General features: G+C 49.3%; 1 protein-coding gene across 7 annotated transcripts in view; it reads left to right on the top strand.

Annotated features, from left to right (window-relative positions):
* The window catches only part of SH3RF1 (SH3 domain containing ring finger 1), a 159,160-nt gene that overhangs the window by 100,627 nt on the left and 45,983 nt on the right, over positions 1-12,550 (top strand). For all 7 annotated transcript variants that reach the window (XM_030761796.2, XM_022594857.2, XM_089912676.1 and 4 more), the window contains 2 exons: positions 5,008-5,283; positions 6,098-6,193. In XM_030761796.2, the coding sequence (XP_030617656.2) occupies positions 5,008-5,283; positions 6,098-6,193 (372 nt within the window). The remainder of the gene's footprint in view (positions 1-5,007; positions 5,284-6,097; positions 6,194-12,550) is intronic.

Raw genomic sequence — 12,550 nt, 5'->3', positions numbered from 1 at the left:
AGTGGAAACATTTCAAGGGATGATCAAGTCGTATTTGAGTGGTAATCCAACCCAGAGATTCTGAGAACAGCACTTAAGACTTATTCACTGTTAAAGAATCAGTATTTTAATGAAATGCTGTTACATCCAGAGAGATATTTCACTTTGTGGGGGGTAGGGAAGGGCCAACATGTATTTTGTGTACAAGGAACATTTAAACAATCTTTTCCTAAACCATTTTGCTACTTGTTACTCTGTGTGCAGTGCTTAGTGCTTCCTATCTGGTTATTTCTTTGGGCCTCAGTTCTTTCTGGAAAGTTTTTGAAAGTCAAGTTGCAACCAGCCAGAGTTTATGCCAATTGAAATACAGCTAAACTATTAAATTATACACATTTTATGGCTTTCCTGTGACAAGCATATCTTCTAGATGTTCTTTTTAGTAGGTCTTTGAATCTTTTTTTACTTAATGGAGCAGTAAGAAACGCATGAAGGAATTTGAATTTAGAGAGGCTGTCTTGCATGTGTATCTGGGCACTGGCATTTAGCGTCTGTAAAATCAATTGGCAGTGAATGTTTTATTTACCTCTTGGGATCTCAGCTAGATCATCAAGCAGCGCTTTGCCAGATATATTGGAATACAGTCGATGGTACGGAAATGGAGTGGAAAGCAGTGAATCAGAAATATTTGTGTGCCGGTCTCATGAGGATTTTAATGCCCTGTAAAATACCTGTGTATATAATGGGGAAGCAAACATTATTGGAAAAGTAGAACTGGCGCACTGGCATAGTTACTCTCTTGTACATGAGCAAAATAGTCACTGTTTACCAAAACGTTATCAAACCTCAAATTGCCTACACTGCCCAGCTCTTTGCCGAGGCCTGAGTGGCAGCTGCAGATCGAGGCTGGCCGCAGTGCCGGGTTCTCTGCAGCCTCTTGGCTTCGGAGCCTCCCTTTCATGTGTAGCCAAGTGAAATGTGAGCTCTGCAGATACCGCGGCCCTGGCCAGGCAGCAGTTTGGAAAGGCTGCCGAGGGCCCGGAGGCCAGGGGCCGGGCGAGGCCACGACTCCCAGGCCTTTGCAGGGCAGTGACCGAGGGGCTCTGAGGTTCCAGGCACGTTTCCCTGCGAGACCAGGCCTGGGCTCTCAGGCGGTGGTTTTGGCTTCATCCTTCAGACGCTGCGTGAGGAATATGCAGTCTTTATTGCTCTTCAGTCGCTTAACCGTTTCTCCTTCACCTTCCACAATCTGTGTGGCGATCAGTCTTTTAAAAGATCAGTGCACTTCGCTGGATTTGAAATCAGGGTGGGGTTCGTCTTATTTCATACAGGAAGCCGCCTTTGGGGAAGTCTGACACAACTGGCTTTTCAGCCTCTTGGAATTTAATTGGAAAAGCACAGCAGAGAAGGACAGGGCCGGGTGCCCGGGTGTCCGCTGGTGGGTTAGGTGGCCCTTGACCTCGGGATTGCTTCTCTGTGGCTCCCGGTCACTGGGAGAACCCGATTCACAAATCAGTGTGAGTTGGTGCGTTTCCGGTGGCAGTCAGGGATGTAACCGGGCTGACCGTACGCACATCACTGTTCCCTGAAGTTTTATTCTTGCTGCTCATGTGTTAAGAATGTTGGATGATTTTAGGAACACTTAGTAGAATTGCTTTGATGGGAATGTTAGTAAGTCCGTCAGGCCGCCGGTGCGTGGAAATGATCTACGGAGAAATACATTCCTTCCCTCCCACACCAGCCCATGAGAAAAGAGCCGTCCTGTGGGTCACTGGGGAGCTGACAGGTCTCCCCAGGGAGCAGTCCAAGCGGTCCTGAGTGCCGGATCTGGGTCTCGGTGCTGCGTTTGGCTGGCCAAACAGAGCTAATCGAGGTGGGGAGAAAACCGAGAGGACAGGCCATAATGGTGCACAGCGCTCTCCGTCACCGAGCCAGTAATAGTATCTTCAGTTAATTCACACAGCCTTCCAGCTCCCTGCACTGGCCCTGCCGGAGTGAGATACAGCCTCACACAGAACGCCACCCCCTACTAGACAGGGCGTGTCGGTGCGTCTGTAATTTCTTCTGTTCACCCAGAAGATGAAAACAAACGTGTGCTTCAGAAATGCCCCCCGTGAAGTCCCGACGCCTCCCTAGGAGGAGCAGGCTTTGGGTTGCTGCACAGTGAGTGTGCTCTGGAAATGCTGACCGGCCCTTCCTGCTGGGCGGTGCCAGTGATGGCGCTTCTGCCCACTGGCCACTTGCAGTGGTTTACACACTTTACTTCTCTTGGTCCTCATGGCACCCTGAAGGTGAAATTAGGCCCGGAGAGGCTCACCTGCTCAGGATCACACAGCAGGTGAGCAGCCGCTCCGGGATTGTCACTCCTCCGGCTCCGTCGCTCAGCGCTGTTTACTGCTTGTTTATTTACTGTCATTTCCTCCAGTGTGTCTTAGGAAGTATTGTTGAACTGTGACTCCCAGACTTCCAGAAACACACGGTAAAGTAGAAGACATGGCGAGGCCCTTCTGTGAGAGGGGACGGGACCTATGACCCTTCCCTGAAGCCAGCACGGCAGGACTGCGACCCGGTTCAAAGAACTGGGCGGGGCTTCCCTGCTGGCGCAGTGGCTGAGAGTCCGCCTGCCGATGCAGGGGACGCGGGTTCGTGCCCCGGTCTGGGAGGATCCCACGTGCCGCGGAGCGGCTGGGCCCGTGAGCCATGGCCGCTGAGCCTGCGCGTCCGGAGCCTGTGCTCCGCAACGGCAGAGGCCACAACAGTGAGAGGCCTGCGTACCGCAAAAAAAAACCAAAAGCCAAAGAAAGGACCGGGCGGCATCAGCGTCTCGCAGGGGAAACCGAAGGGCGCATTGGAGTAGTCGACGGGGTTCGGTCAGGCCTGGGTGACGGGGGTCGTGTCGTTAGAAGCAGGGTCCGAAGGTCAGAGGGCCTTTGCAGGGTCCAAGGACTTCTGGAAGGCTGGGCTCCGGTGTCCTCCGGAGCAGCTCCTGTTAAGCAAACCCAGCAGGCCACGGGCGAGGCTGGCCAGGCCCCCCGCCCGCAGCGGTCGACAGCAGCAGCCGGCTCTTCCTTTGACGCCAAGCAAGAATACCTCACCAAGCAAAGTTGGGCCAGACGCTGAATCTCTGACTGGAAGCTAAACTAATTATGCAAAACTATGTTAGGAAGTTCTGTTGCCATCAGGGTTTGATCCACTTTTTTGGAGGGGGCGGGGGCAGGGAGAGACTTTAAAATAGCTTAAAAAAAAAAAACCATCGCCGTCCCCCTGCCTGCCCGCCCCCTGCCCATTTTCTCCCCCCCCACCCCCACCCCCCGGCCGGACTCGCCCTCCTGGCAGGGTTCTTCCCGCCTGGTGCTGCCTGAAGGACACAGCAGTTGAGACGCTCCAGCCTGTCACTCAGGGCCCCTGTAAGCTGCCTGCCCACCTGTGTGCACTCACACACCTGCTCCCTCCTGAGCATCGCGTTCTCCGTCAAGCCGGTCGCTCTGCCCCGCGTGCTCCTTGCCTTTGGGGGTGCTGCCCCCAGCGCCCCTGCTTTTCTCTTTCTTTCTTCTTTTCCCGGCTTTCCTGCTGGCTCCTCTTGTCTCCTTGAAGATGTGGCTCGTGTGTCCCTTCCTCCAGGAAGTGTTTCCATTTCCCACCCACTCCACCCCAAGACCTCTGCCCCCTGCTGCTGTCACAGCTCGGTCCCTGCGTCCCCGGGTCACTCAGTCCCTGCCCTCTGGCCTAACGACTTCTAGAGCCTTGTCTCTTAAGGGGAACAGCTGTGCCTGTCCCTCTTTCAGTCCTCAGCACTCGCACACCACCTGGGAAAAAGGGAAAGCTTGATAAATGTTTTCCGGATGATGAATAAATGAGTAAGTACGGAAAAAGCAGGAGCTCAGGAATCTCCTTCAGTGAATTACTTCGGGTGTTTGATGTGCCGTTTATCCTCTGAATCAAGGGTAGGCAGCCGTGACCCGGAGAGGCCAGAAGTCGTCTTAAAGTGACACCTAACGCTCAGGAAGGGCACCTCCAGTGCCACCGGAGAGGGAGTATCGTATCCAGTCCATTTGGTGATTAGATTGCCTGGGGGCACACGCACGTGTTAAAGCCGTCACTTAAAACCATAATGCAGTGTGGTCACATCCAAAACCCCGTCTGTTAGCATCTCAGCCTGACGGTGCTCTCTAGGCAGGAAAGAGCAAAGGGGGAGCAGTCGTATGTAGGTTGTAAAGGCTATGTGTGCATGATCACGGGTTATGACCTCTGAGCGGCCGTTCCAGACCCCGGCACAGAGTTGGCCCCAGCTCATCCCTGAGTCCACGATGGAGAAAGAGCTGCTGCCCACAGTGAATGCCGTGGGAAACGTTTTCCCCAAAAGCCAAACTCTGATGCTTATCTGTCAAGCTTAAGAGCAGTTAGTAAATGAATGAATTGTTCTAAGTTTTTCCTCCTCTTCTTTTTTTTTTTCGGTGCTTATCATTTATCCTGCCGAGTAAAGTAGTTAATAGCGGAAATTAAGTTTTTTATGAGTTTTTGAGTTTTACGCCAGGAAGCCAGACACAGCAGCACTTCCATGTATTAAAAACCCCAAATAAGGCAAAAGCCCCACTAAATTAGCCTTAGGAACAGAATCAGCTCAGGGGCCGGGGATGGTCTCCTGTTTGTTTTGTTTGCTCTTGGTGACACATACGTACACAGTTTTTGTTTATTTTTGTCGGTACGCGGGCCTCTCACTGTTGTGGCCTCTCCCGTTGCGGAGCACAGGCTCCGGACGCGCAGGCCCAGCGGCCATGGCTCAGGGGCCCAGCCGCTCCGCGGCATGTGGGATCTTCCCGGACCGGGGCACGAACCCGTGTTCCCTGCATCGGCAGGCGGACTCTCAACCACTGCACCACCAGGGAAGCCCCGTATACAGTTTTTTAATGTGAGGTTTTCTTTGTAGGGCAAAGTGTGGAGTTGACCTTGACTTAACAACCATGATAATACAGTTGGATTTTCAGACATTTGGGGACCATTGTTTCATTAAAACTCTTCTCTTTCCTTTAGGGAATACCTCAGTTACCATGTGCCAAAGCATTATACAACTACGAAGGCAAAGAGCCCGGGGACCTTAAATTCAGCAAAGGTGACATCATCATTTTGCGGCGACAAGTGGATGAAAATTGGTACCACGGGGAGGTCAACGGGGTCCATGGCTTTTTCCCCACCAACTTCGTGCAGATCATCAAACCGTTACCTCAGCCCCCGCCTCAGTGCAAAGCACTTTATGACTTTGAAGTTAAAGACAAGGAAGCCGACAAAGATTGCCTTCCGTTTGCAAAGGTAAAGTGAGAACAGCATCGCCTTCTCTGTACCTGGCTGCATAGACTATGGCTTCTGTTTCCTTGTGCAAAAACATATGATAGTTTCATGTGAACTGTCTCACTGTGCTTCCAAAAATATCTGGAAGCAGGCTTCTCAGAGTCACAAAGACAGTAATTTTGTGCACAGACTGTTCTCTGTGAAAGATAATTTTGGTTGATGCGCTGTGTGGTATCATTTTCGTATTTAGGGCCTAAATGTAATTCTGAGCTACGTTTCGGGGTGTGTGTGCGCCACTCGGGGATTTTAATTCCCTGAATTACGGATAACAAAGTGAAACATCATTACTTCCTTATTATACATGAAAATTTCTTTGCTGCAAAGCACACAGGACTATATCTACTGAATTGATAAAATGCTTTGGGATTTTGAGCAGAATGTTGTGTTTTTTTGGTAAAGAAAAACAGTAGGGTGTATACTTAAATGGGTATTTGGTGTATTATCAGAGAAAAAGTGAAAAGAACCTGAAAATTTATCTGGACCAGGGGTTCAGGGGGCCTGGGTGGGATTTGAGGTTGCAATTTGTGGGTCTAAACAAATTCAGCCGTCAGCCCCTCGGTGGAGGGGCTGGTAGTTTACAGCTGTCTGGTCTGATGGGGGATGCCAAGCTGACTGGTAATTACCATTCAGTTCATCAGCTTCTTCCACTCACAAGCTGAAGACACGTCATGGAACTTTTACTCATGTACTCTTACGACTTGAGTCCCATATTGAAAAGAAAATTAGGTGGCGAGCTTCCTGGGATGAGGTAGAGTAACGTTCATTGTTTCTTCAGGATGACGTTCTGACTGTGATCCGCAGAGTGGACGAAAACTGGGCTGAAGGCATGCTGGCAGACAAAATAGGAATATTTCCAATTTCGTATGTCGAGGTAAGTCAGTCTGTAGAAACGTCAGTTGTGTTAGTGTTCGGCTTAGCAAATCAGCCTTCAGTGTGCGATTTGAGTATTCAGAAATCCTCAGGATCACTTCTCAGTATGTACCTGCATCGCATCATTGTTGCACACCTTGAACTGATACAGTGTTACATGTCCATTATGTCTCAATAAACCTAGGGGGAAAAAAAGAAAGACGAAAACCTAATCGATTAATAAAAAAAAAAAAGCCCTCATAGCACAAAGCCCCAGGAACGCACGTGTTCTAAATCCTGGGATGGAATTCCTCTACCCTGCCCTACAATTCCTGAGGACCAGGAGACTGTGAAACGTTTGAACTCTGAACTTTGTCCCCTGCTAAGAGCATCGGTGTGTCTGTTGAGTGGGACCCTGGGCTCCCTGCCGGTCCCTGTGCTGTCTGCAGCCACTCTTTTCTGTCGGCAGCTGTGTGGTCAGAGGCTGGTGAAGGTCCCGACTAAGGTGAGAGATGCATGTTTCTGTCTGTTTACGCGTTCTTCCACGTGCCCCACGTCTCAGAACTGCGACAGTGATTTGCACGGTAGCCTCCAGAAAACGTTAAATAAGCAATGAACCGCCTTCACCCCATCCCAGCAATAACTAGCCACGCTGCCCCCTTTAACCAGCTTTACTCGGAAAGGCATGGCCAACCCGATTCAGCGAAGTCTTCAGCGAAGACTTTTTAGGAACATGTGTAAAGTAACATGTATTATTTTAAAGAATAACACAAATTAAGAATGAACTAGGAAGTTACATTCAGCCTTATTACATCATATATCGTAAACTTTTTTTTTTTTTACATCTTTATTGGAGTATAATTGCTTTACAATGGTGTGTTAGTTTCTGCTTTATAACAAAGTGAATCAGTTATACCTATCATAAACTTTCATGTCCTTTAGTCATGAGACTTTCATGTCAAAAACAAAATTTGAAGGGATTTTCAAAGAACGAAAGACCAGCCCAAACAACCGTACAAGGTTAGCTGAGGTCACAGAAGGCTTCTGGGAAGAAGCGATTTCTTAGTGATGTCTGTGTCCTGGGTAAATGTGCATGGAAAAGGTGCATTGTTATGGCAGAAAGGACACCCATGCCGCACAACCAGCATGTGCACAGGCCAGAGAGTAAGAGACAGCACAGATCGGGAAATTGAAAGTAATTCTCTTGTTTGAGATGTCAAAGCATGTATCTCAAGATGTAAAAAAAGAAAACCCACACCACTTGTGTTCCCGTCTTTTCATCTGAGGCATTTATTTTGGCGTGGTTCTGAGGACAAAAATGACAAATTGTGTCATCGTAGCCAGTGTTCAGTCTCCCCACAGACTGTGAGATGGCCAACGTTTTCCTAGTAGAACTCCCCTGGACTACCGTGAATCTGTGGAAAGGTAATTCAGACCATGTAAAAAGCCTTGAAGTTTATCCGTATCCTTCAGGTGTTCCTGTTTATTAAAATATTTTTTCCTCGGAAAGTAAACAGTAGAAAAAAAATTCTTAGCTCTCAGGTAATCCTTCCTGCACATTATTTACATATTCTAACTGCGGTCACAAAAAGTTACGCGCGTTCCCAAGCATCTGAATCGTTACAGTGAGGAGTGTGGGTACCGCAAGCTTAGTCGTGAGAGCCTGTCTTCGCTTGCTGGGTATTAGCAATCCTACTTGCTAGCACTTGGCGTGTGAGGTGTGGAAGAGGATTGCTGTGCTTTTGTTACTGGGCAGGTGTAGAATTGCGTGATAGGCGTAAAAGATCCACCCACGGCAAACCCAGAGTCACCGAGAGTCACTTGAGTCATGAGGATTATTTACTCTGACTTCGGTTGGTAAGATAAACTTCTGCCCAAGTGGAAAATACTTTCATTCTTCTGCCTCTTTTCTTTCGCAAGAGTATTTTCCTCATTTGAACCACAGTTTTGCCAGTTGAGACGAGGTGAACAAATCGTCTCTCCCGGGGAGACCGTGAGCTTCCCTTTGATGTCAGGCCGTAGGATGGAAGTTTCTGGCACCTGGGGATTAGCATGGGGATTCAGCCTTTAGGGGAAGAAGGGGTGGCAGATTTCAGTAGCAACCTACCGAAATTCAGCCGTTCATGTAAAGCGTAGACTGTCTTACAGGGCAGCCTCATATGGAGTGAAGCCAGCTAACCATGGGAATCAAAAACTGGGAATTTTTCCTGAATAATGTCTTTCTCTTGCTCTGTAAACCCTTTTAGGGTCCAGACCATACCTCACTGTAAAAACAGACTGTGTTACAAAAATCCGCTTGCAAGTTATTTTCTTATACCTTGTAGATATACATTTAGGTTTCCACCAGTGTTAGGTGCTTTTGCTTTTTTTTTTTTTTTTTTTTTTTTGCGGTACGCGGGCTGCTCCTGCTGCGGAGCACAGGCTCCGGACGCGCAGGCTCAGCGGCCATGGCTCACGGGCCCAGCCGCTCCGCGGCACGTGGGATCCTCCCGGACCGGGGCACGAACCCGAGTCCCCTGCATCGGCAGGCAGACTCTCAACCACTGCGCCACCAGGGAAGCCCCGCTTCTGCTTTTTTTCATGGTGCTGCTCCCCCAGACTGTTACCCCCCCAAGGTGTGAGAAGGTTGTGTGTGATGGTGTGTCTCAGAGGGCCTGGCCCTGCTGTGTCCTGTGCACCATGGTTTGGAGCTCAGATCGGACCGTGACCCAGAGGATAGCAGTGGTCCTATAAGAGAATCTCAGCGCCACATCTTGTGAGGAAGTGAGTTCAGAACTGAGTCTGCAGAGTGGCATCTGGGCTTGTCACAGCGAAAGCTGGAACCCTGACTCCTGCTGGGTGGCTGGTTCGTGGAGATGCCCGTGGAACTTGCCTGGGGCAGAAACTCTGAGCAGGATGGGCTAGGGGGTGGGGTGCAGGCTTGGAGCAGGACCTCTGGGGTCGAGTTGGGAGCTGAGTGTCAGTGGTGGCTGAGCAGAGAGCTGAGTCGGGGGACCCGGGGCATGAGAGGCAATGGTGGGGTGCTGTGCCCTTCCCATCCCTGCTCCCCACCTCCCTTCCGCCTTCCCCTCCAGCACCAGGACTGTGCACCGGGCTCCCCACCTGTATCACAGGAGGTGAGAAAACGGTGACCTGCCGACACATGACCTCTGATTAAAGTACCAGATTCTTCAGAGTTTGAGCAGAGAAGGAGAGTCTGGCTGGGGGTGACTAGGGAGAGAACGGCCACGTGAATGTCCTTGAATTCTGCCCCTCGGGTCTCTGTAAAGATGAGGGGTCTCCTGCCTTGATCACCATCACGCTCCCCTGGGCACTCTCCCATCAGAGCCCCGAGGCTGTGGGTTCTGTTCTGTAGGGAAGATAGATGTTTCTTGGGGAAACCCAGGGGACTCTTGGAGACACCGTGTCAGGATATGTGCAAAAGGGTGTATTTGTCAAGGAGTGAGTGCGCTTTTAAAAAGGAATCAGTAGCTTGCTATTTTTTTTTGTTCAGAAATATCGGGCTTCTCCAAAACCGAACGATTTTAACACCCTCGTTAATTCAGAGCTGACTCATTCACATTTCCTGGTCATTGGGACAAAGATGACGTAATTCCTAGCAAGCCCAAAGTTTGAATGAAGTAAGAGCTGAATATGGCATTTTGGATGAATTTCAAACATTGTTGTGTATTGTAGGCTTATGAGCTATACATTTTTATTAAATGTGTCCTACAATATTTTGATTCTTAGTCATTCATATAAACTATCACCCAGTTTTTTCAACAAAAAAAATTGTTTAGCAACTCTGCTGCAGATAGAATGTGAAAGTGAGCACTCCTCGTGTGCAGGTGGCGTGAGGTGGGCGTGGCCTGGTAGGCAGCTGTCTGGCTCTGTAGTTAACTGCCGGAAGGAAGGGCTGCATCCTCGGGTTAGATCGCTGCCCCGATGTCACCTCTGTGGGCACACCTGCCCTCACCACCTCGTCTAAAGAGGTTCTTCCTCTTCCACCTGCTTTGCCTCACCCACCAGGTGCTGTGATCCTGGAAAACCTTGGGCTCGGAGCCCAGACGGCCTGGATTCCAGTCTTGGCTGGATCGGTGATTGTGGCGTGACTGGTCTCCTCATGTGTAAAATAGTAGTGCCCTCAGGGTGAGGGTCGTCCAGTGGTGCTGTGCGCTGCCTGCAACTCGTGAGAGGTGTGTAGGGGGGACTATGGCCGTCACCACCGCTGGCATCGTAATCACTCCACCGCATCTTGTCACCTGTAGTTGTCTCATCTGTGGATGTTACTGTCTCCCAGTGTCCGCCCTGCATGGAACGTGAGCTCCCAGGGTCAGCATCTTGTCTGGTTCACCCGCTCTCCCGAGGTCCCCGCGTGTCACCTCCCCCAGGTTGACCCTCAGTAAACATGGGTTGAATGAATGAGTGAGCAACCCAAGGACCTTTTGAGCCGACATCAGGAATGAACTGGTTTCAGATGTGGCCAACTTTGACATTTTTCAGCCAGAACGCCCAGCATTCGCTACCCAGCCATGTATTTTCTCATCAGTTTATCTTGGTGATACATCCGGACCCCACCATCCTCAAAGCACAAGGTCTCTCCGGTGACTTTAGGGAGATTGTTTTTTAATGAAGCTGGGTGAATCTTTGGTTATGCCTAGTTTAGAATTTTCCAGACTAAAATAACGGTGGCCATACTCTGTGGATTAGATCCTGGAGCCTCTACGGATTATCTCCTTGATACGTTCTGGCATGAATTTTCACCTGCTTGACACTATTCCTTTGGCTCACTTTGAGCAGACGTAGGGTGGCCTAATTGTTAAGGATACTCATTCTTTTAAAATAACTTTATGGAGTTATCAGTGACATATAATAAACTGCACATATTTAAAGTGTAAAGAGGTTTGCTGTCTTCAGCTTTCAGAATCAGACAAATCTTGGGAGATATTTCTATGCCCAGGGAACAGAATGGCGTCATCAGCTTTAACTGTGGAAAGTCACGTGTTTGGGTCTCCCGGAGCACCAGCGGCCTTCAGGGGGGTGATAGCTTCCTTTTCTGTGGACGTGGGGACTTGGGAGATGTCATCTGTGTTTCAGGGAATTACAGGTGCAGGTTTAGGTATCGGGTTTGAAGTTGCCAAGGTGCCCCTTGAAGGAGCTAAGAAGAGCATTGTTCACTTTACTTCTTAGAGTCTTTGTGCTAGAACAGCGGTCCCTAACCTTTTCGGCACCGGGGACTGGTTTCGTGGAAGACAATTTTTCCATGGACTGGCGGTGGGGTGGGAATTGTTTGGGGATGGTTCAAGCTTGTTACATTGATTGTGCACTTTGTTTCTCTTATTATTACATTGTAATATATGATGAAATAATTATGCAGCTCACCATAATGAAGAATCATTGGGAGTCCTGAGCTTGTTTTCACTTGCCACTCACTGATAAGGTTTTGACCTGAGTCTGCAGTTGATTTATGATGGTCTCTGTGCCGTCAGACCTCTCTGCTAAGGATAATCTGTATTTGCAGCCGCTCCCCAGCACTAGCGTCACCGCCTCAGCTCCACCTCAGATCACCAGGCATTAGATTCTCATAAGGAGCGCGCAACCTACATCCCCCGCATGCACGGTTCACAGTAGGGTTCGGGGTCCTGTGAGAATCTCATGCCACCGCTGATCTGACAGGAGGCGGAGCTCAGGCGGTAACGTGAGCAATGGGGAGCGGCTGTAAATACAGACGGAGCTTCGCTTGCTGGCCCGCTGCTCACCTTCTGCCGTGCAGCCTGCTTCTTAACATTCAGCCAGTTGGGGACCCCTGCTCTGGAGAGTAATGAGAACCGAGGATCAAAATCGTCGTCTTTGATCTCTTAATCAGAGAGAGCTGATTGAACGATGTAAAAAGATATCCTGTCATTCGTATTTTGGGATGTATTCTTTTCCTTTTAAATGCAAAAGTGAGATGTTCAATTCACTGAAATCTTTTCTTTTTAAACGAGAAATGTAGGAAAATTGGGGGCCAGTTGGAAAGAGAATTATGATATTGCTTGGATTCCAGATACTCCTTCAATTCTGAAGTGAAGTAATTTTTATAAAATACATTTAGAGAAATTGTTGGGAAGTCAGGAAGGCAGTTGGTTGCCGCACTAACTTTCTCCCTCCATTTTTGAGGTAAATTAATTTCCATAAATGAAATCTAGAGTTGCTGTTGAGGAACTGGTGAGGGAGGTAAATTAATTTCCATAAATGAAATCTAGAGTTGCTGTTGAGGAACCGGTGACGGAGACTTAACCCGTGCGCAGTGTAATACATTCGTTCACCTCCAAGTCTACACCGGCCCTGCTTTGAGTAGGGCTTTCAGCCCCATGGCCTCTGTCCCGCACTGCGGGTCCTCGTATCCTCTGAGAGCTGT

Source organism: Delphinapterus leucas, chromosome 6, assembly GCF_059928025.1.
Source record: "Delphinapterus leucas isolate spDelLeu-1000000601 "Yukka" chromosome 6, BTC_Dleu_Yukka2, whole genome shotgun sequence".
NCBI classification, from domain to species: Eukaryota; Metazoa; Chordata; class Mammalia; order Artiodactyla; family Monodontidae; genus Delphinapterus; species Delphinapterus leucas.
This window is presented reverse-complemented; position numbering and strand designations above follow the sequence as displayed.